The 27,184-nt window shown below is 41.7% G+C and overlaps 1 protein-coding gene across 4 annotated transcripts; it reads right to left on the reverse strand.

Annotated features, from left to right (window-relative positions):
* Positions 1-144: 144 nt before the first annotated feature.
* CAPN3 (calpain 3) lies at positions 145-26,765 on the reverse strand. 4 transcript variants are annotated; one of them, XM_085062321.1, is made up of 24 exons: positions 26,152-26,765; positions 20,314-20,383; positions 19,705-19,823; positions 18,961-19,094; positions 18,387-18,555; positions 17,668-17,808; positions 15,661-15,744; positions 15,440-15,525; positions 14,678-14,755; positions 14,055-14,215; positions 13,332-13,501; positions 12,694-12,705; positions 11,337-11,545; positions 10,803-10,839; positions 9,779-9,793; positions 8,394-8,495; positions 7,128-7,205; positions 6,372-6,429; positions 5,694-5,758; positions 4,580-4,648; positions 3,933-4,011; positions 2,295-2,411; positions 1,772-1,830; positions 145-1,154 (listed from the first exon to the last, which is right to left on the reverse strand). In XM_085062321.1, exons 1-24 carry the CDS (start codon positions 26,440-26,442, stop codon positions 1,128-1,130), a joined length of 2,430 nt encoding a protein of 809 aa, XP_084918447.1. In that variant the 5' UTR covers positions 26,443-26,765; the 3' UTR covers positions 145-1,127. The 4 variants fall into 4 exon arrangements, with proteins under 4 accessions (XP_084918447.1, XP_084918450.1, XP_084918446.1 ...); XM_085062324.1 differs by lacking the exon at positions 12,694-12,705; XM_085062320.1 differs by lacking the exon at positions 9,779-9,793 and having other exon boundaries at positions 10,788-10,839; positions 26,152-26,764.
* Positions 26,766-27,184: the final 419 nt, after the last annotated feature.

The following is a 27,184-nucleotide window of genomic DNA, read 5'->3' on the forward strand; positions in this document are numbered from 1 at the left end:
GAGTAAACTGGCAAATATTTGAGATATTAAGCTAATTTCACACTTGCCATAAACTCCAAAAGCTGCTGTATATTCAGGAGAACAATGGAAGAGTGATCAATATGTCATCTTCATCTGTTCTTTCAGAATAAAACCAAAAAAGCCTAGGCCAAAATCCAGTAGATTTTATTTTTGGTTCCATTAAACTAATTGAACTTGCCCATTGTAATAATATTCCCAAAGTGGTCATGCAGACATAGTGTCAGACACTGCAACAAGTCACCTCTTGCAATAAAGAAATGCACAGTGCTCTTGGGAAATAGGACCCTGGGGTGGGGGAAATACATGTGTGTATGTATGTATAGATACAGAGATTTGTATGTACAAGAGGTTTTCTGCCTCAAATGGGAAGTTTCTCAATGGAGAATGCAGTTAAAATGAAAAACATTTATAATGTCCAAATGTGTAATTAAATCCCATGGAGGTATTAAACATGAGAGCTAATTGCTCAGTTCTGGTACTTCTGAGGCATTAGATCAAGCTGTACTCTGGTATTGCAGTCTGTCATGCCCTGCTTTCCCATTTCTACATAGCAGAGATCCAACCTACGCAGCCAAATCTGTAACAGTGTCATTGGGTTGCATAATATTAATGTAATTAGCACAATCTCTAATGAAATATTCAGTAAACATTACAAAGAGATGAAAGGATAATATCAAAAGCAGGACAAAGAGTTAATGACTAATTACAAGGTGGCAGTAAACACCTCTGACTTTCACAGTTAGATACAGTCCCAGTTTCACCTGACTTGAGGAAAGACCTTTCCAGCTGTCAGCACAAGCAGAATAATTATGTATTCTCCATGTCTTTACCATGCAGAGAAAGCTTAATTCAGTAATCAATAAATTAATCCTTGTTGCATTAAGTAAAAATGTCAGGATTATAAAAGTAGTTACAGAATATGTGCACTGTTCTGTCTCCAAGAGTATGGTTGTCTCTTTTTCCAAGGGCTTCTTCCTATATGCTGTTTATCTTGGAGAGTGAATGACATAATTAGGAAGTGCTCTCGTTTGCCCGTGAGATGAATGGTGCTAGTTCCTTGGAAGTCTTCAGTGTGTTCTTGATGAAGGTGGCCGCTGGCTCCAGTGTTATGCATACATCGTGAGCTGCAGCCACTGAAAGAAGAGTTAAAGGATGGAAGAGTTGTTGGCATCCTCCCACAAATTGTATGGAGACACCACCATCTCTAGCTGGAAGGCAGCTACTTGCTGTCACTTAGCATGGTGTGATAGTAGGGCATTTTTTCTTGAGTCTCTTGCTCCTATTTCTCCTTCCCTTGCAAAAACGGGTTTTTTTAATGGTCTCCCTAACAGAGGACATGCTTTTGAGTTGAAACTTTCTAATTCTTAAAAAGATTTTGTTAAAGGTAAAGAACTATGCTAAGCCCCATTATCATTTAACACCGCATCACTTTGTTTGATCTAAGTTGCTTCATAAAGAAACCTCAAAAGTTTTTGGACAGACTTAAAGGTTATATGAAGAGTCCACAGCAGTGGCCTTCAGCACCAACTGGAGTCTTACAGAGCAGCTGTTGCTGGCAGATCGTGGATGTTTTCTATGTAAAATTGGCAGCAAAATTTTTAGGAAGTTTTGCGGCCTCTTACCAATTGGGCAACAATTTCAGATGAATTCTGTTCAGAGAGTTCTCCTTTGAAAACTTGTACAATGATTAATACAATTAAAATTTAGTATTGTGACATTATGTTAGAAATACTGTCATAAAGCAGTTTACCTCCAGGACATTGAGCTTAATGATGCCATCTCCATCTTTGTCAAAGGCGTGGAATGCCCCTAAAGTAAGGAAACAAAAATACATGGTGTAGATTAGGTTACTGTGTGAGTCAAGATGATTCGCAGACAGGAAATCAAATGGTGCTCCTGTTGTGAGATGCAAACTTGTATTTACTTGTGTGGTCAGCAAGTGTTTCTGCTGCATTTTTCCTTAGCTAATTCAAAGAGAAACACGTGGTTTCTTTTGCATTTGTGTGAGACAGCTTGTCATGTCTTAGATTCCCTACGCACATATCTTTAATAATTAATGCTCTACACAGGCAGGGGAGCTGTGAACAAACTTTGCTGTGAGTATGACAGGGCTCTGAGCAATCTGGTCCAAGGCAAGATGTCCCTGCCCATCCCTAAGGTCCTTTCCAACCCACGCCATTCTGTGGATCCATGACTGCTCTGGGGGCAGGAGGGCAGGTGAGGCAGCTGAGGAGGGCAGGTGAGGCAGGTGTGCCGCTGAGGCAGCCACTCACGGAACATGGCGTCCAGGCGCACGAAGCAGCAGATGAAGCTGTCAAAGTCGATGTTCATGTTCTTGTCGGCATAGCGCATGGTGATGATGTCGTAGAGCTGGTTGTTCAGCCGAAACCCTGCAGAGAAGCAAACACAGCTGGGCCACGGGCGGGGAAAGCACTGCTCCAGGAGGCGTTTGGCCTCAGGAGCTCCCCAGGCCCAGCCCAGGCTCAGGCTGGAAGGCCCTGCTGCAGCTGCTGAACAAAATGAAGTAAAGCTATAAGGAGCTTCACTGTGTCCAGCTGCTTTGCTAAAACAGGAGCAATGTTTTGAAATAATGATTTGAGAGGGCCCTTAGCAGGTAAGTTATCTCAGGCTGGAAGTGTGGAGACCTGCAGCCCCAGAGCGCCTGAAGCTCAGCTGGGCCCGGTGAGAGCAAATCGGCTAAAACTGTGGGACAGAAGTGCATGAGGAAGTTGCTATAAAAACACAATTAAACAGTGCGCCAAAAATAGACAAGGAGGCAACTCCTCAGTGTGGTGGGACCAAACTGTGGCACTGAATGCTGCAGCCTGTGACTGTGCCTCAAAAGGGTCTGTCACAGTTTGGGTACAGCTGTTGGTTGGCTAAATGCAAGGTCATGCACAGCATATGTGCTACAAGACTCTGAAATGTTCTTAGTTCTAAAGTCAGGGCATGAGATATTTAAATATTTTCTCTTTACATTGACACCCTCCCTGGTGAGAACAGAAACTGGGAAAATAAAAATTACCCATGTTTCTACCACAGCAGGAGTCCAAATCCAGGTGTAGTTTTGTTTTTAGAAAAGAATCACAGAATCACTGAGGTTTTATAAAGTATGAGGTAGCCATTTGTTCCTGTTCCTTGATGTGCCAAAATACTACTGAAGATAAAGTGTTACTGAAATCATCCTATCTAGGTTTATAGTGATACTATAGATTCTGTGATCAAAGAGGTCATCTGGCTCCCTTAGAGACCTGGTAGCAACATTTGTGGAGGCAGGCCTGCTTCCCAGGGGAAGAAGCACACTGGTGTGTGTGAGACAAGCAAGAAAAGTCCAAAGTCTCTCTTTATAGGATGAAAATCATTAACTGCAAGTTTTCCAAAAATACTTGTCATTGTGCGGGTAGAAGAGACTGAACTCACAGTGGTTCAGTGCTCAAGAAACATTAACACAACTCAAAAAATGTCAACCCAGTTGCCTGTGATGCAAACTTGGATATTCATCTGCTCCATCTCAGTATCAGTGGTTGTGTACGTTGAAGGTTTTCCCCTGTTCTTTGTTTGTTACTTACACAACTATATATAATCCACAGCTTAAATGAGAGCAAATATCTGCAGCACTCCCTGGTCTCCCTGAATAGCAGGACCTTGAGCAGGAGATCCTTTAGACAGCAGAGCATCACTCATTGCATTAAAGAGGAGCTGAAGAGGTCTATTTGGCTGGCAAGATATAAAAGCCTTGCCATTTGGATATTTGAGAAGCTTTGTTGGGGGAAAAAATATTTTACAATTTCTCTATGGTCTGTCTTTAAAAGGGAGCACTGTGTTCCTGATCTCACCCTGATCATTTGTTTTGTTACATCAAAACAAAACAAGGTTTCTTCAGCTGCTGGGCACTGCACTGGGGTAAGTACCTGCATCATTGACTGCATTGCGCATCTCATAGCTGTTAATGGTTCCTGAATGATCTGTGTCATAACGCTTGAAAATTTTCTGGAAAAAGAAAAACATACATACACAATAGTTATAAAAACTTGTACTCTTGAATGCACCCACTGAGTGGATAAGGGATGTGTGCCTCAGGCACTTGGAGGCTTTGCCATGTGCCTTATCTTGCCACTGCTGGGCACTCTGGGTTGTTAGCACAGACTTCCTCTCAGTCACAAAGTAAAATAATTTAGATCCAATCTCTGGGAAGCTAAAAAGCTTCCCCCTAGAGACTCTCCTTGTTTGACTTGAGTTTTTGCTGTTAATCCTCCCTCTTGATTGCCCTAATTAAGCTATTTTTGAGGCCTGATTCTTGTTCCCATCATTCTCCTCCTTCAATTTGCGTGCCTCTGTGCCATTCTCATGGGGGAGGGCTGTACGTGAGAGATTCAGGCTGTTTGCTTAGGCTGCGAAGGAGGATGGGGAGAGACATTGCTTTTCATTCTAGAAACTAATTCACAATTATTTTTTAGCCTTTCTTTTTGCTGCGGTGTATGTTGAGAGTTCTGATTTTCCAATAGAACATTTGCACTGCAGAAGCTGTGAAGAAAAATGGTGAAGATACCAGCAATACCTGCCAGCTTTTAATCTTGTCCCAGAGATGTCGAAATTCATCAAAGTTTATCTTCCCTGAGCCATCTGTCTGTGATGCAAGCATTCAGGTAAAAAAACCACAATATTTTTAGGATAAAATTAATTAAGTCTGCAACTGCCAGTGAAGGGGTGAATGTGAAAAGGTGTTGGGATCTCCTCAGCATCAAGAGTTGGCTGAGCTGTGCAGTAAAATATTTGTAAACACTGGTTATTGTGCAAAGGATATTGTTTCAGGAATGTGAAGTACTACTTGTTCTTTGTGTAGAAGCAAGCTTCTGGTACAGGACATGGCCTTGCTTCAGGAGCTATTCTAAAAGTGCATGAGTAGGATGTTTTGAAATACTCTTCTGTAGGCTCTTCTGAAATACCTCCAAATGTAAAGCTCACTCAATGCCTTTTAAGAGAACTGAGCTTTACTCAGGAGTGAAGCTCTTTCTGCCTTGCTTAAAATGGATTGAGAACTAAGAAAATGTTGACTAAAGCTATTTTCACAAATGTATTTAGGCTCCAACCATTATGGCTCTAGGTTGGAGTTACACTTTTCTTCTGGTTATGTTTGGATGCACTTATGTTCTCTCAAAATTGTAAAATGTCAAACTGGGAAACTGAGGGATGTTGTGGCAGAGGAAATCCCGTGTGGCATCTTGTAGTATGGTTTTTTGCACTTGTTCCAGACAAATTCTGCATGCATTGCAAGCTGAGCATACAGCAGAATATGTAATACATAACAAATGTAAAGAGAAAAATCTAGCTAGTTTGTTGGCAAGAACTGTATAGTTATGTTGAGTTTGTTTTAAAAATAATAATAAAAAAATCACGCCTTAGTACATAAGCTGGCCAGTCTTTGATACCTAAGAAGTGCCATACTGACTGATTTATTCTGTATCTTTCTTTTTTGTGATATTTTCCTCTGCCAAGTATGCTAATGTTGAGGTGACTGGAATTAAGATGTGCCAAACCAGGCACATTTGTGCTTTGCTGTCTGACTACCAACTAAAATTTGCTGTTTTGTTTTCCTGGTTTACTGACTGTGGTGGTGAGAAACAGTGGACTCAAGTGGTTTCAAGCACTCCCTTTTCACCAGAAAAGGATACATCCATTAAAGCAATCATGCTGCGGCAGGATTCCAATTCAAACCCTTCTGACCTTAGGTCCTTATCTGAAATAAATGACTCCAAGTGAATACAAATCATGCAAATCAGCAAGTGATTTTCCTCCCACGTGTAACTCTAATAAAAGCAAAAGATTTGCTACTTCCTACTTCCTTCATCCAGTAAGAAATGGGTGGTAGAGAAATGTGAAAAGACTCTCAGTAATGTTATTGCTTATTACATTAGTGAATAACATATTACTTTTTTTGACTTGTTATATACAATAAAAACCTCTGGAAAACTCTAAAAACTATCTTCCATGTTACTAAGCAAGTCCAGGGTCTGTAGGTTAAGGTTTGTTAAACAGGGAGAAAGGTCTGCCTCTCCACTAGAAATTTTATAAAGGGCACTTGCAGACTGTGAGAAATGCATTATTGTCCTGTGTGGTACTTCCAATGAACATTTGCTCATTTCTGAATTATCAGTACTAAAAACCTGTAGAGATCATCTCTGTGAAAAGTTCAGCTTGCCGAAGTCACAGATGTAATGTCCATGGAAATGTAACTAGGAAACTTCTAGTTTGAAAACATCAGTAAGTTTTAGAATGCAACTCAGGGTGAAGGATTATGCTCTCTCACAGATTGCTTTGTCCAGGGTTAGTAAAAACATGCTCAAACTCACGTTTTTTTACGACATTATTGAGGACATTCCTAAGTTCTTCAGCATTGATCTCCATGTCCTGATGGCAATGTGATGGGAACAGCATTGGTTACAACATTCTTTATTAAACATAAATTAATGGATGGATATGCTAAAAGTGTGAAGTCTTTGGTCACTATTCAATAGGCATATACATATTTCAAACCAGAGGGCATTTTACTTCATGTAAATATTAGCCCAACACTTCCTTGAGGCTGCAGTATAAGGTAGATCTGAAGTTACCATATAATGCTCATTAAATTCCAACTAGAAGAATGACTGGTAGTTTTAAGCCAGTATATAAGTCAAACAGCAAAATCAGAAAATTTCAGTCTCCCATTTGCAGCCACTTGATTTATGCAGTTCTTTGATCTGTTTTTAACTTCCCTTGTTAAGCATATCCCAGAGGGCATTGTGCTTCTAACGTGTTTATACTTGCTGTATAAACAGTATGTTGAAGGAGGGATAGGAGAAAAAGCCTGAATTTTAATAAGGCTCCTTCATGGCTCCTTCCCATTCCATGATGGGAATAGCTTATATGTACATATGAGGATAGATGTATACTTAATGGGATTTTTATTTGATTTTACTTATCTCCAAATCTCAAAGGGAATTTGATGGGAGGAAAGTCAAAGGAAATTTTAATATTCAGTATTTTGGATCCATGGAGCAGTTGATTTAGGAGTTGTTGTGCCAAGCTGCTTTGATGACAGAGACAGGGATCGATTGCATACTCACATCCCCTGCAATCTGTCGGAAAATATTCCTGAACTGTTTCTGCTCTTCACTCTCCTCATGAGCTTTTGTTGAAGAACGCTGAAAAGAGACAAGCAAAGGAGAGATACATCCTTAGCCCAGTGGGGAAGAGAAAGGGCCTGGATAGCTCACTTGCCCTTGTGTGAGGCATCATCGTAGTCAATCTGGAGACCTTTGGAAGAACAGATTGTCCACCCATTCCTTTCCCCACGTTTTTGTTAATTCTGTTCCTTAAAACTCCCAAGTATTTAATTTCATCCCACTGCTCTCTTTTCTTTTTGAAGGAGCCTAAGTTCCTTCAACTGCTTCCACTGGCAGTTGTTATTTTCTGATTTTTTCTTTCAAAACATTTCAAAAGAGAAATTTGGAGCAGAAGAGGCATATCAGAAAATCAAAGAATGGTTTTGGTTAGAAGGGACCTTAAAAATTATCCTGTTCGAGCTCCCCTGCCATGGGCAGGAACACAACACCTGCCTCACAGCTGCCCTGTAGGCTACAAATGACCATGTGAGAACTCTTTATGATGTGGGGTGGCCCTTGCTGAAGACAAATAGCGTATGAGACAGAGGAAAATGATGAACGTGACAATTTCTCAGACACATGCAAAGGACAACCCTGAACTCTAAAGCAGATACAGAAAAAAAGGAAAATTATAGGTAACAAAGTGGATTTCTTGGCTTGGTTCTTCTTTCTCTAAATGCAGAGGAGAGTTTAGATTGGTTCCCACTCTGCCACCTGTGTGCCCTGGCAGTCGTGCAGCAGAACAGCACCCTCCCTGTAAGCAAATGCTCCAGCCATGCCTCCAGCTGCTACAAGCCTGGATGTGGGATCTGGCTATTAAATCTTTTGTCTCTCACTCACCTACAGGCAGAAAATCTGAATCTGCTACTCTGCTTTCCTCCTCTCTGGCAGTGAGGGAAAAGAGGAGAGGTGTTGGAACTCCTGGGTTTACCTGTCGGTTATCCTCTGGCCAACAGCTGGGATCCTTGTATAAGGGTGCAACCAAACAAGCAACCAATCAAGCAACTAAATCCACCTACAGAGTTGTTAAATAACTGAAGAGACAGTCTCTCTGTGCTCATGCTCATTAAATCCACATAAACCAGATGCAAGTTATGCTAAAATTTGATGAAAAGCTGTTTAGTATCTCAGGACACCTCTTTGCCTCATTCCTTTGCTCTCCCCAGCCACTCCTTTGTGCCAGCCAGACCAAGCTCTATTTCCCCCTCTGCCACTTGCTGCAGAAACCTTTTTCTCATCTGCTTGGGTTTTTTCACCATCTTTGCCAGCATTATCATCTGCTGTCAGCTCCTTATTGCTGTTCGCTCTGTCAGAAACGAAGATGATAGGCTAGAAGAAGAAGAGAGCGAAAGAGAAGCGGAAATTACACAAGAAATAGCAGAAAAGAAAATATTTGGTGACAAGCATTCTGTGGAAAGTGCATGCAGCAACAACTCCTGCTCTTGAAAGCATGACAAGAGAAGCAATTTCTCGGAATGAAAGATAAGAAAGGATGAAAAAAAGGTGGAAAAAATTCTGCAGTTACTGTTCTTCTCATGTTAAAAAAAGCTGCAAAATAGTGCAGCTATTTTTAAAAAAACTATTTTTTTGCAAAATAGTGCGATTTTTGGGTTCTACCTTTCCTTGTCAGAAAGACAGTAATTGATCACATTTGGTTAGTTGCTCTTGTTTTTTTGTTTTTTTGGTTTTGTTTTTCTCTTTTCTTTTCTTTTTTTCTTTTCTTTTCCTTTCTTTTCTTTTCTTTTCTTTTCTTTTCTTTTCTTTTCTTTTCTTTTCTTTTCTTTTCTTTTTTTGGTGGGGTCTTCTCCCCTTTTTTTAAGCAAAATAAGCCTCCTAAATTCTCATCACTTAAGCTGATGATCTTGCCCCTCTCTATGAAGGACAGTAGCTCTATCCACTGAAAACACACCGAATGTGGATCTTACACAGAAAAGGAGTATTTGTGTAGCAGCTTGTTAGTTATGTGAAGCATGTGTTCTTTCTCTGTACTGATTCTTGAAGCACTCAGCTGCAAGCAGCCATGTGCAGTTGTTCTGGTTTGGTGCATTCGAAACCAGGAAAAACTGCTACATGATGCAAATATATTACACTAGAGCATTCATTACTATCAGCCTGTCTTGGGATTAAAATATCTGATACATTTTCAAGGTCTAAAATTTGTTGTGTTGAATCAAAATCCTGGACAGAATTTCCGAGCAGAAACTTCAGGAAAAGGGAATAGTTGCATTAGGCAATGGAAAGCAAATGTGAGGGTATGTGTCTGGAGAAGGGGTGCTTTTCACTAGCAAGGGGTGTCAGGCTGCCTGTGAAGGGGGCAGAAAGAAAGGGCAGTTTGAATGACCCAGAGGATTGAGCTGATAAAGCTGAAAAGTTCTGCTACCCTTTTGCCACCCCTTTGAGTGAGAGGGATGCTAATGCTATTTCATTAGAATCCAATGTAGGAGGACAAAAATCTTTGCTGCATGCAAATGGCCTCATATTCAGCACTGTTCATTAGCTAGGTCAGTTTCCAGACACAGAGAAAATTATTATACCAAGGGACTCTGCTCCTGCTCATGCATTGCACATGCTCTTTGCCTTGCTGGCACTTAGCACATTGCACAAGTACCTACCTTGCCCTTTTTCTTCTGTGTGAAGAGACAAAATTAAAAAGTACTTGATCAGATTATGCACAGCTGATGGTAAAATTGAATTTTTTTATTTTTCCCTTTCTCATGTTTATTTTTCCAGTTCCTATGCCCATACAAATTTTCCCATTTCCTATATCCATACAGCTTTCCAATCACCAAAAATGAGGGAACATGCACCCACCCAGAAATGACATAGTGAAGGACAAACACTGCAGAAACCATAGCAAAATGCTGTCTCATCTCATCTCATCTAGGGCTTTGTCTACTTGAATAAAATCTCTTTAGCTCTGACTATTTTTTTTCTTTTTCCCATCCTGTCAGTGCAGTGGAGATTGAGCTTCTATGCCCACAGATCAATGATGTCTGAAGTGACAGTTTAATTCCCCAATATCTGTACAGTACTTCATACTGTGACAGCAAACAAAAGGGGAACATTTCTGAGCAAGGTTTGATGGAGTTCAATTCTGTGCAAGAGCATTTCCTCTGATTTTTTTCATGAGTAATTGTACTGTTAACGCTAGTCTATTCCCACAAAGATAAGTAAAACTCCAGGGTCAAGAGTTAGAATTTGTCATGGATGATATTTTGAATCAGAGTACTATTAGGATCCCTTTTCAGAAAGCAGGTACTTCAAAATAAAGTACTTTTTTCTTTATAAGATGAGATGCCAATTTCACAAAGAAAATATCTCAGGGCACAGAGCTAGGCCTCCCTTGGTAAATGGATAATCTGCATTGATGGGGGCAAAGACAATGCTTAGCATCCAGCTTCATTATGCCAGGGGCAGATTTCAAATCTGCAAAAACATTTTGGTCTGACCAAGGTCAGAAAGCAGTGTATATAAAGCAGGTGTCAACAGAAGTATCTTGATGAGAAGAAAGATGAGAATTTGTGATAAAGGTGCTGTCATATGGCTGCAAAGGTTTTCCTGCTGTAGATTTCCCTAGGTATCATGTTCCTTCTCTCCCTGCTCCCATACACAAAAGAGGACCACGACAGTACTTACCGAGGGACGCTCTGCCTCAATCATATTTTCAACCTCCCTAGCAAAAAGCAGAAAATAAATAAATCAGAAAAGTGACTGCTCCCAAAGTTGTTTGTTTCTTTAGGTGGTTTGTAAGCAGTAACTTGAGATTTCCAAGCAGTGTGGGCTGGCTTCCAGCATTACAGCTGCAGGCTCTAGGTGTAGCTTTTTCCCAGTTTGAGCTGAACATCCCAAATACCTTTTCCAGGATGGCTGCTGCATGGCTTACTACTGTAAAGAGCCTTGGTAACAGTGAACTGGAAGTAAAACAAGTTCTTTGGCCTTAGTAAATGGCTAATGGTTTGTTTGCAAAGGTTATCCTGTGAGCAGTAAGCTTCTCCAAAGACAGTTCAAAGCAGGTTCTTGTTAGACTATAGGGCAAGCTTGGGGAAATGAGTTTGCAGCTTGGAGTTTCTAACGAGGTTAGGAAAATAAAAAGCAGACTGGTGACATGACTTCAGCAGACCAGAGAGGTCACTCCACCTATATGGCCAGATAAATGACTTTGCAACTTACTCTGAAAGACTTCTCTTCTCTGAGAAGACCCTGAGGATGAATTCTCCCTCCTGGTGGGGGTCGTATGTGGACGGGATGATGACATACTCGCTGGGAGGTAACCGGAAGCGCTCAGAGATTTCTCGCATGTTTATGTAGGTCTTACTTCTAGCTTTGGAGGCATTGTAGAGGAAAAAATCCTTCTGCAAGTGGTGCTTAGTACCATGCATCTGCAGAACAAAGGAGTCAATTTGTCTTCAAGGATGTCTTGCACATTGCCCGGGTGGGTTGCCATGCAGGCAATGCATGGCTGGAACAGAAAATACAGGAAGCAGCAGCTTAGTAAGCAGAGAGCTGAGGAGTGGTGGTAGCTGGTGGCATAAACAGTCTGTCACCCTTAAGTTGCTACTGACTGAGTCTAGTTGGTTTCTGAGGGCTGCTCCAGGGCCCACCTGCAGATTGTGTGGCAGACTTCTGCTGTGCAGACACTTTTATCTGACTCTTTTGCTAGACGCTAGGTTGTGTGTAACCAAAGCTCAGCTACTTTCCTTGGAGGGTAAGGCAAGGAATGGTGTAAGCAAACTCCTACATGCAGAGTGGTAAAGTGAAGGTGCTTTCAGTGAAAATGTGTCCTTGTCTGAGTAAAACATGAGGTCTGTATCTGCTAAACAAATGTGACAATCAAACATTGCATTAGTTCAAATATGTAAAGTAACCTAAGAATTGTGGGCTAGGAATGCTTGCAGGCTGTTTTCTGCAGAAACAACCATCTGTAAGATAGTCAGCAAAGACAGCATTTAGACTGTCATCTTCATATTTCAGGTAACAGCTCTCAGGTGATCTTGTTAGCAAAATTTGTGATGCCAAGGATTCAGCTACTCTCAGGCTCAGAAAACATGTAACCTGTGGACTTTCAATAAGCTTTCTTCAATGTCTGAAGATACCCTTAATTTTCTGAACAAATTCTAAGACTACAGAGAGAACTCTCTGACTGTAGAATGAAGGCCATTTGCATTATTTTTAGGAGGAAATGAAGGCTTAGGGTGGTTCTGCATGGAGTGCAGGGACAAAGCCCTCACAGGCACTGCTTCCTGGATCTCTGACCAGCCATGATGGCAGTGATGGCCAGGTCGTTATAGAATAAAGCACTGAGGAAAAGGTGCAAGTGAAAATGCGGTGTGAGTGAGAAGGAACTAAAAATTACTCACAAATGTTACTAATAAACACTCAAAGCAAAAAGATTAGCAGTTCTACTGCTGTTACATCCCTGAAAACAAACTTGGCTGGACAGTCTCCTGCTGACTTACAGACAGGCACTACAGTAACACTAGCTGTGGGTATACATCAAGATGTCAATCTGGCTTCGTTCTGCGCATACCTCTTTGGGCACCTTGGGGAGAAACAGAGAAGAAACAGTCAGAGCTGCTAGGGAAGTGCACATGTTTATAAATAATACAGAAGGGCATTCACCTAGAGTTCTGGGGACACAGTAATTAAAAAACCTCTAGTCAGATAGGAACTCTCCCTCTTCCTTTATAAGTTTCTTGGCATCTACATGAAATCAGCTAAAATCTGAACCAAATATGGTTGTGCAAGGGACTGAGTAAATTGATTTTTTCATCAAGTTGATAGCAGGGACAGAGGTTAATTGCTACGTATGAGTCTTGGATATCTGTTTCCCTTTTCACACTCTTCTGCCAATGAAATGCTTAGTTTCAGAAAGGATGAAAGGGAGAATGAAGAATATATGGAAAAGAATACATTAAAATCTGGCATTAGGTTACTATAAAAGCCTAGAAAGTGTCTTAATAGATGGGTAAACCCTGAGGTTACTGTGGTAAAAGCAGTTAGAAAGACTTGAATTTCCTTCCTTTCCTCTAGATTTTCCCTGACTTCCTTGCAAAGCAAAAATTGCAATTGATGTAATCAGCCTGAATGATTCAGTGGCTCTCTTGGTGCAGGCAAACTGTCAGGATTTGCAACCATGTTGCAAAGAGCAAAATCTGGAGCTGTTACCTCATAAATGGCAAAGCCAATGGTGTACAGGTTGGCTCCCAGCTTGCGCTCCTTCCTCCTGTTTTTCTGCATCAGTGCAACAAGGAAGCTGCAGATAACCTCTTCATCCTCAGGATCATCATCTTCCTCCAGGAGCTTCAAGCGATACTGGGGATTGGTCCAAAATGTATCTGTAAAATCCCATCAACAACCCAAAGAAAACATGTTAAGCTTCAGTCTTCTAATGATGCTCATGATCAAAGAAAACTTTGAAGTTCCTTGCCTATGCCGCCTGAGGGAAAGGTTAAAATTGGGCTAAGACATACATGGATTTTTTTTACATGTTATGGCTATTACTTAGTTCTAACAAAACTGAATCGCAAACAAAGATATATGAAGAACTGTCATGTGATAAACTTCTGAAGTCCCTGAAACTGTCACTAATCCACTGAAGTGGATTTCCCAAGTGAAATCAAACTGTTAGGGTGAAATTTATCCCTTTTACTTGGGGCACTGTGAAGTATTTGAAAAATGATTTATCTTTGCCAGGGCTGCCTTTTGGGCTTATGATGTTCTGTTACAACATAGTGATAGATTTCCAGCTGCCAATCACTTGCCTCGCCCACTGAGGAAGCAAGGCTTTTCCAATGGCTGGGCGCTAATCAGGCTGTGGTATGACTTAGCCTTTGGGATCTAACTTAGTCCCCACCAAAGAGGATGTATCTCTCAAGACCCTTTGCTCACCTGGATAATTGCGGCAACCTCCAGCTGAGCAGCCTCTCACCCAGCGCCCTTCGTTGACTGACACAGTCCAGGTCTGGAATTTATCCACTTCCAGAGTATCAGGTGTGAGGTTACAGATCTCAAGCTTTGTGAAGTACCTCATGAAATCTTGAAATGACATCCTGGAGGAATTGAGGGGAAATTGAACCCAAATGGATTTACATTGTCAGCAGTTGTCTGAAAGACCTTGGGGAGGTGGAGGAGGGTGACCAACAGTACTGTCAGTACTGGGACAAGTTTGCAGTGGGAGTGCCATATTTTCCAAATGCTTTTGGTCTGCTGGTTGGTCAATTAAAACAGGTACAGCTCCAAACTCGGGGAAACTGAGCTGAGAGGATGGTATTGTAGGAAAGGTGATGGAGAGCTTGTGGAAGTGTAGCATAATTAGAAAGACTGTGCTGATGGCACTGAATAATCCCTGGCAGGAGAATGAGAGGATCACAGAGCAGGGCTTATTGGGAATATGAAGAGGAGAAGAAATCACTGCAATAGTTTTAGCATATTTGTAGTAATGCAATGTCATTAATTTTTGCTATAATTGCATATTTCCTAGAGAAGCATAGGTTTTTGACTGATGTTCTCACCAAAACTCCCCATCCTCCACAACCTTGTGCTGCAGGCGGATTTTCTCTTCTTCGTTAACTGAGTTCCACTCCTCAGCCCTTCAAAGGAGTAAACAAGTTATCTTAGGATTTGCAGTACAGTTTTCATTGAAGTTTCTACACTCTAGCCTCATAGAGTGAAAAATCAAGAGTCACCTTGCTACACCCACATAATTTTTCCTTTGTAAGCCTTGCAATTATTTGTTCTCAATGCTACCCTCTTCTCCACATGCCCAAATAAGAAAGCAATTGTCCTACTTCTCTCTGCCTTCCCTTTAGATTTCTTAGCAGCTCTCAAACATCTGCTGAAATGGGTGAATTTTACTTACCTGGAAGAAAAAGGTGTTTGCAGACTATCATTGCTGGAGTAGCCATTGAAATTCCTTTTAATAAAACACTGACATCTTGCTTCATTCAGTTCTTTCATAACTTAAAAGGTTTTTCTGCTCTCATATCTTGTTTTGAACATGGACATTGTTGAATTTGATAGACAGTAAAATCAGATTTAATGTGTCATTACACTGGGCTCTGTCTTCATTTCCATTTATTAAAACCCCTCTTAACATCCTCTTAGGTACTCTTTTCTTTTTTACAGCTTCAGCTAAGCACTCAATCAACTTCAAAATGACAAGAAAGACAATTCATATACCGCATCACTGAATATTAGGGTTAGGCACAAGCTGCATAAAGGCAAATAAAGCTGCAACTTCTTTTTCAAATCACACAAAGCTCCGTTTTACTCACTTATCACTCCAAGGTCCATTCCATTCCACCTGGCCCCAAGGGTTTCTCAGCCTTACCAGACGTATTTTTTCCCCTTTAAATATAGTCTAAATGAAAAAAGAATGCAACAAGAATAGACAGAGAGTAGGTTCAAAAGGAAACATTCTGCCTGTCATCAACTCCCTCAGCGATGGTGCTTTTCTGGGCAATCCCCCACCGTTGGAGGGGAGAGGTGCACTCACCTCTTCCACGGCTGTCACAGAGTAGGCATGGCCTTTGACGAGCCCGCAGGACATCCGTGTCTCGTACTGCATTGGCATTATGGTCTGTCAGACAGAGAGAAAAACCCGTGGGATTCACACAAAGCTCAGCTGGCTGCTCGAAGGCAAGTGCTGCCACCCAGGGCTTTTAAGGGAGGACAACACCATTCACGTGGCAGGCCTTTTTGTGTTTGTCAAGGTGGTCAAGTTAAGTGCCCTTAGAATTCACGTTTTTGGTTAGAAAGGAGAGAAGTATGAGCTAAAAATGGGAAAAGTTAGTAATATCAATTGTAAAGGACATTTTTGGGTTTATTTTTCCCTTTTTTGTATCTAGCTTTTTGCACTTTGAACATGGCAGTATATAGCATGCTTAACCAAAGTAATTTTCTTTTTCTGTCAGAAGGACTATTCAGCCTTTTCTAGGATAGTGTGTTCTCGTATAGCTCAGTAAGGTTATTACACCTGAACTGGTTAAACATCAGAGCAAATCAACACCTAGAATACTTCCATCTTTCCACATGGCTGCTGTCTTAACTCAATGACATCTTTTAACACCCTATTTAATATACTGCTCCTACTAACTGACACTATTTTATTGCATCTAACATTCATAGCATTGTTTTGCTCGGGTGTAAATACATTTGTTTTCTCAGTAATCAGCTTTTAGTGTGTCTGATGGATTTTTCTTTGGAAATTTCAGAATGCCATTTATCTGTGAGATCTGGAATTGGGAGCAAGATGGCAGATGCACACAGCTTGCTGTACTTGTAGGAGAGATCTCCAGTACTGGTGGGAGGGGAAGACCCTGACACATGCACATGGACCATGAGCAAAACTTCCCCTCCTCCGTTGTGTCTGTTGATGATGTCTTCAAGGCTTTATCAGTAACTCTGCCATCCCTTCTTGACACATCTGATGGCATGAAAAAGGCAGGGCTGGATACTGAGGGAGGATTAGCAAGGTCACACAGAAATGTTCTCAGCTTGCGCAAGGAGGATCTCTTCCAAATACTTCCTGGCTGTTGCAATTATTTTCCATTATTTCACTTTAGCACCTATTTGGTTTCTTTTCCCTTGATTCTGTCTTCACACGATAACCTCACAGCTATTTCCTTCTTTCTTAATTTCTATTCACATTGTTGCCATCATTACTTGTCAGAGCCCCTTTCTCTTCTTTCTGTTTAAGAACATTAATTTCTGGTGCCCTGGATCACTTCTCAAAGTGCAGGCTTCAGAAGTGTTTCATCTGCCTCTTTCCAACAAGAGTAATGATTTTTTTTCTGGTGATGGTTCAGGAATATGCAATAACCAACAGCACAATGACTACTGGGGCAGCAACTATAGAAAGAGTTTTGCAATCATCTTTTAGTAGACAGTCACTGGGAGGAAATTCTCCCCCCAGACGTGGGTGGTTTGGGCAGCCATGCTTGCAAAACAAGATAGTCATACTGGGCTTTCCTGAAGAATTACACCATTTCAATCTTCTAGGAAGAACTAAATATGGACTTCAGAAGAGGAAAAACCAGCTATTTCAGCTGCAAATGCAGAAGAAAGTTTGCACAACCAGAAGTTTTAAGTGATGTAATTGTGGAGGATTTTTCTTTGGGGTTTTTTTTTGTTTGGTTTTTGGTTTTTGGTTTTTGGGTTTTTTTCCCCACACCCTCCCACCCTGTAAAGCAGGAGATGTAATTTCATTGTCATGGAAATGCAGCTCCTTAAAGGTCAAGCTATGACAGCTGCCGGACACAGAGAAGGAGAAGCTAAAATGTCCATCTACAATTTGAAAGCTTTTAAGTTGCCCAATATGGGATTTTTTCTTTGAGAGTTTTAACATCCCTGTCTTTATTTTGCTAGATAGTTAGGTATCCATGAGAACATTTCTTTAGTGCTGTTCTGTGAAGCCAAATAAGGATTTAAAAGCATAGGTGATATGTTTCTCTAGCTGTTTGTAGATAAAAGCACTGTGAAGTCAACTGCTTAGGAGACATACCCAGGCTGGCCTCTCATCTGTCCCCTGGTAGTCTACAGTGGACTGAGTCATCTGTGCGTTTTCTTGATTCTTCACCATGCGAGCAATCAGTTCCCCAATGCTGCTCCGAGGAGCTGCTCCGTAGGAAAAGCCTAGGTCATCCTGGCACAGAGAATGGGAGAAAACTATCATGCAGGAAGATGAGTGGTAAAAGATAACCTAGATTACTTCTCTTTTCCCTCATTATGTCCATAGTTATCTACAGTGGTCAATAGCCCTGTTTGTTTTCCCACCTTTAATGCAATATTGTGCTCCATATAGTATTGCTTTTTTAACTTTTAAATTTACCACAATAAGTGAAGACAATCTGAGGCCATGTTGACAATAAAAGTTAGTTTGCACACTTAACATCTGTGACATGAAGATTTGTGTCCTAACAGAGTTGCAGCATCCCCACACTAACCTCATTTCACTGGGTGAGGGTCCTGAGGGGGAAGGGCTGCTGGTTTTTCTGATTGCACCTGTTCTTTCTACCTCCATGTTCTGCTTCTGCTTATTTCTCTTTTGGCACTCAATATTTGCTAATGGATGGTCTCTAGTGGGGATTACTCTGTCTCCTAGAAATGGATGTTTTCCATGTGGCCTAGAGGAGCTAGACCAAGCAGTTCCAAAGGTGGCATATACTTGGAGAGCTCCCTCTCCTCTGTAATTTCTTATCTGCAAAATTTATGTGGACTCACGTCAATGGAGCTGGCCATGAGGGATCCTCTGTCAATGGCATGTTTCATGATTTTATAGATATCTTTAGGGGCATCCTTTATCTCGTAGAACTCTGTGACTCCTCCAGTGAAATCCTCCATGGCTTCGGTGGTGTTGCCTCCCTTCAGAGCTTCGTACGACCCATGGAGTCTTGGAGAGAGAAAATAAAAAGATTCTTTTACACAGCTGAAGATAACTACCTATATATTTATATCCATCCTGTGTTTATATAACTACAGCTATGTAAACACATATACTAAAAAACTCACAAACCATCTGTTTGGTAACTCACAAGTTAAAAGTTTTAAAACATGCCACCTGCACACATAGGAAAAAGAAAGATATGCTGAAAATTAAATGTAGACTTCTGAATGAGTACCAAAACTTCCTAGAAAATACGCTTCAACCCATCCCCAATTCCAAGGCATGGGAAAAGGCATTGGTGCATTCAGGTATAATGTCTATGTGCTCGTAAATGCTGTGTGCAGTGATTTAAGCACCTCCCCAGGCAGAGCCTTGCAGGGAAGCCTGGCACAGCCCCGCAGTTTGTTTTACTTTGCATAGGCCTTTTCCAGGAGGGCACTCCAGAACTCATTGCGCTGCGAGGACTTGGTAAAGACCAGCTGGTTGTTGTAGGTGGGTAAGCAGTCATCAATGACAACGTCCACCCAGTCTCCATAGCGCCAGAACTGCAAAAAGTCAAACAGAAAAAAAGCCTGGATTAACTTGGTGCAGGGATGGGAAGCCTGGCTGAAAAGTCAGGCTGAGAGAGGAGAAATGTGGAAATGAACTGCTTTGTAATGTGGCCAAAACTGATGAGCACTGGGAGGGAGGCAGCTGTACTGAATTCCCTAGAGCAAAGACGTCCCTTAAGGGAACCAAGGGAAATGTGGAAAGCAGTCAATCTTTTCTGAGTAAGAAGTTGTTCGAGCACTTGTTTTGACAGACCAGCTATTTGTGGGCCTAAAAATAGCTGCTCCTGCCAAGTACCCACGTGTCTGTGCTGGCTGTAGTGCTGCATCTGAGCAGTGAGGCAGAACCAGGCACCTGTTGCTACTCTTTACACCCAGGACACAGCAATCTGCAAATGCTTCCTTGGTGGGTTAATGCTCCATAGTTGCTTTTATTGGCTGACCCTTTTCTGACTGCCCAGATGGAAGAGTTTGGGGTGAGGCAATTCAGTCCCTTTTCCTCTTTGCTGTCACTCCTGCTTCCAAAGGGTGGAGAAAGAGGGATGAGCATGCCAAGAGCTAAGCCTTAGGTAAATACATATGCTTACCACTAGATGCAGGCACTCACCTGGAAGTGAAAGATGCCAGCATAGTTTTGTATAAAGGACTGGTCGTGAGGTATGACTCTACAGAGTAGTTTTTTATTCAGTGTCAGGCAAGCAATGGCAGCCAGAAACCAGCAGTTACCTGTAAATGAACAGAAGCAGCAAACCAAATGAAGGGACAGAGCAACTAGAATGAAGGGGAAAACCTGAGACACTGCAAAGAGACATGTTAATTTTCATCAGAGCGTGATTCTCTGTGTGTTTTGCAGTACTTTAGCACTTTATCTATTTGTGTTCTAGAAATGCTCATGGGCATTGTTCATGGCTGGATACACACATATTAAACAGATGATATTCCCTGTAATTTAGAGAAAAAGCCTAAAAATTGATGAGCACTGTTATCTGCATTAAGAATTCCCGTGTCATGTGAATCTTTCACTGAAAGTTGTTACCTAGATTGCTACTAAGCAGATATCAACAATTTCCTATAGAGTGAAGGAATCAGTAGATGTGTAGTTGTACACTGAGACAGGGCATTTCAAATATCAACTTGGAAGCAGAAGAAAATTAAGTGATGGCTAAACTATGATTCAGACTTTAGAAAGTGCAGAGTTGAAGTAAAAATTTCATACCTAATTCTCCTTGGCAGATATCTGTTCTGTTGGCTCCACCAATAATAAATCGTGGATTCTCACAGATTTCCTGCAAAACAGAAACAGATGGATGAGCAGGAAAATCATGCATTATGATGCTTATTTAGCACAGAAGTAAAGGCAGTTTTAGAACATTTTCCCATGGGATAGCTTGGGGATATCAAAACCTCTCACACAGTTTTCATCTGCAGTGTTGCACTATGTCTTGGATTCTGGATGTTCCTGACTTCAGTCAGAGTTCTCCCCGTGTATCTACAGGGCCTAATAGCAAGCCTGGGGGGCTCCCTCTGTACTGTAATGTGAAAACACATTAAAATGAGAAGAATTGGGAAAAAAAAATCTCTGAAAAATAATGAAAAGAACAAAACATTGGAGGAGACAGGAGAGCAAGTAGGGGAAAAAAACATAAGGGACCAGATTAAATGCTTTTAAAATGATCTTATGCTATCCAATTTGCAATAACTGGGGCAATTAATTGGGACATTAAAAGGGTTGAAGATTGCATTTCATCAGGAATGAACCCCAGCATTACTCCTTTTTTAATTAAAGGATCAGATGTTTAATTACCAGAAATAATCTATTTCTGGTTAAGAGATTTTATTCTTTTCCTTATGTTGCATTATTTAATTGACAATGCTGCATTCAAAAATGTGTACAGATATCATCTGTCTCTGAGGACAGAAAGGTCTTCTTTCGTCCTGCACATTGCATGATGTATTTGGTTTGTCAGTATTTACAGTAGAACAGAATGGGTACAAGATGCTATACAGGCATAAATAATTAAGAAATTTCTGCAGGGAGGGAAGGCAAAATGCAGTAAGTGAGGTGGGACAGTTGCAAGCTTACGCAGCCCTCTTCTATGTGGGAACTGTAGTGTATAGCAAAACCAAAGGAAGAAGTGAGTATAACCTGTCCTACAGAGAAAATAAAATGTCCCTGATTTATCCCATCTCTCAAATACTTGGTATGGGGAAGAATAAGAAGACATAACTTTTGGACTCATCTCTTATGAGGGTGAGGAAAGAAAGATATTGCAACCTTAGGAACACTGTTCTGAGCATCTGCAAATTGGGAAGAAGACAAAGTATAGTCCAAGAGCCCAATCTGCTGAAAGGTGTTGTGATTAGTGTGGGAAGGAGAAAGAAGAAACAACTGACAATTGCTTGTGTAGCAGCACACACAGGCAGCTAATGCTACCTCTGCCATCTAAAGCTTTTTACCCATATCATCAGGGCAGCTCTGGACATTCCCAGACTCATGTTTCAGGTCTAGTAGTTTCACTTGGCTCAAACCCACTTTTTTTCTCCTTCACAGTTACCAGCAGAGTTGCCTTGATGTAAGTATTTGGATTAGTCAGATAGCTAGACAGAGATACCAACTTCCGGTACCCTCCCCATCACCACCCCCTGCAGGCACTTCATTCTCCTCAAAGGAAGGAATGTAGGGATTGTCCTGTTATTTTGGGACTTAGTCAGCTGTCCTAGGGTCCAGTTCTGTCAAGACAGGGGTTTGACACGCTTTCGTGCTTTTCTCCACTCACTTGCTATGTTGAAAATATTCTTCCTCACATTGCTGTGCTCTGCTGAAAACTAGTGTGAGGTGCCAGGTTTTTGGTTTGCATTTTTCCAATTCTATTATTATATTTTGTCTTGATCCTGCTCCTATTCTAACTAGCTTTGAAATCCATCATGCTGTATTTTAGTGGAAAGTCGTTAAGTGCCACCTAGGTGTTCCCAAATATTAAATGTACAGTGATGTGTTACTCAGAGCCATTTTTTGCATCTTTGGGGCGTTTGTTTTGTAGGATGGTTGGTAAAGGAATGCAAAGGAGGGAATCATGCAATTGTCATATTGCCTGGTTTAGCTATGACAGAAATGCTTTTCTTGCATTTCTTTATGGGGCCAGGTATCTGTAGTACATTGTGGATATGATTTTAATTAGTATTTCTCTAGTTCATCTCCAGCTGTGCTTGTTGTGCTGAGTACTGCTGAAGTTGCAGAGAAAGGTATCAAGGTCTTCCAAGGCTGAAGTACTCAGTCAGCAGAGTGAGACGACCTGGTGTCCAAGATGCAGGTGGAGATCTGTCCTTCCAGTCTTCCTGGAAGGGATTGCTCTTCATCTCTTAGGTCAAGTTATTACAAGAGAATCCCATCAGGCTGCACTTCATTGATGCAATGATTCATCTCTTAAAAGAGCCTCCTCTGATCTGAGTGCCTCAAACTGCCTTGGCATTATCCAAAGGGCCTTTGCGTTGCACTGGGTTGATCCAGTTCAGACTGTAATTTCATTACAAAGAGTCAGTTACAGCAAGGAAAACAAAGAATCCCAGGAAAAGCTTATTAGCGGTGCATGCTGCTTTCTGGGAAGAGTGTCCTTATGAGTCAGTTGGAAGGGAGCACTGGAAAATGCAAAGGTAGCATGCAACTAAAGATGGCATTTGACCTTTGTTATATTTTCATAGCTTTTCTTCTGTGTCAGGAAAAATCTGCCAATCAGCATATACTGTTGCAGCAAAAGGCATTCATGCCTTTAAAAACTGCTGTTAATAAACGACGACATTCTAAGTGAATTCCCTAAACTGATCCCATCAAACTGAGAAAGGATCTTCTTTAACCTGCCTAAGGTATTTTGTAGCCTCATTCTTCTCTCTTGGTCTCTTGTGGTCTAGACCATGCTATTAAATGTCTGTGCTGCACACTACAAGGCAGAGCTCAATGTTGTCAGACACCAAGCTGGTTTTAGAGCTTCTGAGCTGCATTATCCTCATCTGAAAGTCCTGCCTTGGGGGCACTAACTGCCATCTTTGCTTTGTGGTATGACCTTTACAGGCCCACATTTTGTGATAACTAAATTCAAACAGCTTCATATGTGTGCAGTAGATGATCTGACTGATTAATTTTCATTCCAAGCAAATTCCAATGGTTTGTTGACTTGCTTTTATTTGTGTTTATTATGAAAAGAAAGCTCCTCCTGGTGATTTTCTGGCTATGGAGAGGATCACCATAGGGAAGTCACTGAATCTGGTGGCTAATGCTGTGACTTGGCTGTGAGCAAAGAAAACAATGGTGCATTTGAAAGCATAATATCACAGCAGAGCCTTCCTATCAATAGCCTGGTATCAATAGATACAAGCAGACTGCAACAGGACCTCTCAATACTCTCTGTTACAGCACAGACTTTCTCAGCCCTCAAAGGTCAGCGGCCTCATCCCTGCTCTCAGCTGTGAGAAATTCCCACAGGCAGCATAGTTGTGAGAGGCACAGCTATGAGTCACTGAGCCAGGTATAACCTGGTGCAGGTGTGAACAGCTCTTTGGGCTTCTCTTAACTGCTGAGGGTCAGAAAATTATTTGATATTTTGCATTAACTGAGGGGGATTTTATTTTCTCTCTGTGTACCTAAACCATGCTCCTGCATACTCTGAACAGAAACACTGGAGGGCTGGATCCTGCAGTCTTTAGTCAGGGAAACTTTCAGGGCTCTCACTTGGCTTTTGTCTGAATTGAGTATTAGGAGGTCTTCTCTGTGCATTCATGTCGTGGCATGGCAGTCACTAGCTGGATAGAATTACAAAGGCCTTTTTGCTGCCCCCCTGCCAGGGCTCCCAGCTGCCCTGCACAGCACCTGTCCTTCTGTCCCTAAGGGACAGGGCCAGTCCTCGTGCATTCACTGCTCTCCAGCAGCAGAGGACAATCATTTTGGGAGGTGGCAGAGGAGGACCTGACCTCTGGGTAGAGGGGCTTCGATACAAATTGATGAGATGACATGACTAAGGTGACTCAGGCAGCCAGAGACAGTCAGGAACAGGTTGTCTATTTCCCAGCCCCCTGTTTCAAGTGGGATCATAGAGCACATTGATCACTTGCCTATTTGCAGTTTCTGGGGTTATATGGCACATAAAATGCCACGGCGAAAGGATCTAGACTGGTTAGCATTAGGATATTGTCTCAGGACTTCTGAACTGTCTGATATTTTGTTTTCTTTTAGAATACATTATCAGGTTTTATTCAACTATTGACTTGAATTTCTAAGTGATTAAAATTATGACTTTATAAGACTATATTTTATAAGATAGTTCCTTTTTTTGGTGGGGGGAGAAAAAGCTATTGCAATTTAACAGGAGTAGAAGCTGTCTGTACAGACTACTACAGACTACTACAAAACATGGCCTGTGCAATTGAATATATGTGGTGCTTCAACGATGGCTTTAATCTCTTAGCAAAATACTCTTTAGTCCAGTGTTACTACTTCATATTAATTTGACTTCATAAAGTCTCGACTTGTGCCAAAAGAAAAAAAAGATAACTTTGGTCTTGATATTTAGGTTGTGTTTTAAGTCTTACATGGTCCCCAGCTTGTTGCTGCTGCCACGTAAATAGTAAGTATAGAGCTTCTAAATTTATGTATTCCTGAGTGATTTAAAGAAATGTCTTTGGGATTAAGACCTTGGTGTCTGAACCTTTCCAATAACAAAGGCTTGGTCTGTGCCTGCACATTTATATAAAACATGTCTGGGGTTACCTTGTGCATTTCTTTTGTTTTGGTGCTTTCTGATATGACACAGTCTGTCTGCTGCAGGGTGTTGGCACTCCTGCACTGTACTGCTGTACAGAGAAAATCCGCAGAAATAGGGGAAATACCATCCCTTTAGATGACTGACTTGAGGCTGCATGGACTCATTCACACACTTTTTCAGGGGCTGTTGCAGCCATGGTGATGATGAAGGAATGACAGGGCACAAATACACAGAGCACAACAGATGGAGCACTCACTTTGGTCCCTCCACATTGCTCATGTTGTTGTTATGACAGCAGCATGTGACCTTCCTCCATGTCTGTAACATCCACCCACAAGAGCTCCTGTTCTTTTGCTATTCAGTTACACTCCTGTGGTCAGTTTGATCTATCACCATTGACTTTGCTACTGAAGCACAGATTTGGGTGCAGGGGAAGTATGGCAAATATAAAAGAGGTGGCCAAAAACGGCCAGAGAGAAGGAGCTGTATAAGCTCCTCAGAGCAGCACCTGCACTGTCAGACAGGGCCTGTCAGGGGCCAAGGCTGTGTCCCAGAGGCTGCCTTGCTGCAGGGGAGCACCTGCCCGGCAGATATGACAGGGAAAGACTGTAACTCCTGCAGTAGGAGGGGGAATCAACTGGGAATTGAGGTATTAGTCCTCTGCCAGTGAGAGAGACAGGGGAAAAAAAGATGAAAAAGAAGAGGAAGGCTGACTGGGGAATAGGAAGGCAATATCCCATAAAATAGGAAAATGAATGGGATTAATAGCCAAGAGCTGGTCTTCATAGTGATTAGAATATCCACATTCATGGTAAGAGGGATAAGCAATGTGGTGAACAACTGACTAAAACCCTGTTTCAGACTGTAACTTGTCCTTTTGTTTTAACACATGAGGAAAATGGCAGAATGCTAAAATAAAGGTTTAAGTGAAACAAGTTAGTGTTAAAATAATTAAGCCTCAGCAAACCCGGTAACTTGTTGCACAATTAGGAGAGTTCTTCTTTGGTACTTTCAGACAAGAAAACCCCAGGGCAAACCATGCAAGAAGAAAATTTAATTCCCCATCTCTCTCATTCCATCTCTCTTGTTGTTGTTTCATTCTGTTTTATTGTATTTTAGTCATTATATACACATTGTCTTAGCTTTCACAGCCTTAGCCAGTTATCTCCAAGGAGAGCGCTAAGGAAATACATTTCCAGTTTATTCCACCTGCCTGCCCAACACACAATTTCTGCAAGAATGTAAGCTCAGGGTGGATACTTCAATTTACAGAAAAGGCACTCAGCAAACATGTTACTTACACGTGGTCTTTTCCATTCAAACTTGACAGGGCTTTTCTGGCTGTAGAAAAGGGAGGACTCATTTGGTGGGAAATCAGGATCTTCATAGAGAATGTTTTTCTCCAGGCACTTCTTGTGAAGCTCTTCATAGGTCTTCTCCTTTATGCTGATAATGGGCTGATTGCGACTTATAATGGCAGAATAAATGCCCCCTGTGCCCCCTCCTGCCCCCTCCGTGGTGCCAACAGTGGCACTGGGGACAGACCCAGCAGCTGTTTGCTGAGCCACCGCTGCATTTATGGCGGACGGCATGGGAATCAGGCTTACAGGAAATGCTGAAAGATAGCAGGATCTTGCAAACTGAAGGAAATTTCAGAAAAGAGGAAGTTGCTGCACAAACCGTCTTTTCTATCCGTTGGACGTCGTCTAGTCAAATTTGCAGGCCAGAAAATTCCATGTGGTTTTGCATCCTCTCAAAGGACAGTATTTTGTCATCAGAAATTGGAATTTGTTCCTTTATGTGGGACAAGATGATCAGTTGGCTCACTCCCGTGTCTGAGCTGTACCTATCGCATGTGTGTGTGCTGTCCTGTGTGTGTAAGCGTCCAGAAGGTACAAGCTTTAACCGTGAAATCTAAAAATAACTGCAGGCAAAGAGAGAGGGAAAATGAGAGGGAGGGCATTAGGGAGGTGGAGTCTTCTGTGCAGCTTGTGCCAAGGCTAGGCATGTTCCTGGACAGACTCTGTATGTGGGCTGACTCCTGGTGCAAGCAGTTCATCTTTTCCTTAAGTAGAGAGAACAGTGAAACTGGAAGCTAAACTCCTGCTGGCTTGGGTACCTTATGTACGAAGTACTGCCAGGCAATGATCTAGTCATGACACTCCTGAAGGAACTGTTGCACTCGTCTTGTTTCTACTCCTTGCAGCAGGAAAGATATAGACAAATATGTACTACTAGAGATTATCAGAAGACTCTCCCAATGGTGAAAAAGGTGCTAATTTGATGCTACTGAGGTCAGGTCAATACCTGCCAGCTGGGTTTGGTTCCTCTGGA

Source organism: Lichenostomus cassidix, chromosome 5 (genome assembly GCF_008360975.1).
Source record: "Lichenostomus cassidix isolate B80296 chromosome 5, HeHo_3.0, whole genome shotgun sequence".
Taxonomy (NCBI): Eukaryota; Metazoa; Chordata; class Aves; order Passeriformes; family Meliphagidae; genus Lichenostomus; species Lichenostomus cassidix.

Excerpts from the sequence above, each read along its gene's own strand:
- CAPN3 (XM_085062321.1), bottom strand. The coding sequence starts at position 26,442 with ATGCCGTCCGCCATAAATGCAGCGGTGGCTCAGCAAACAGCTGCTGGG. Across the intron at positions 20,384-26,151 it reads TTGAATGGAAAAGACCACGT|GAAATCTGTGAGAATCCACG; the intron begins GTAAGTAACATG and ends TCTGTTTTGCAG. Across the intron at positions 2,412-3,932 it reads CAATGCAGTCAATGATGCAG|GGTTTCGGCTGAACAACCAG; the intron begins GTACTTACCCCA and ends GCTTCTCTGCAG.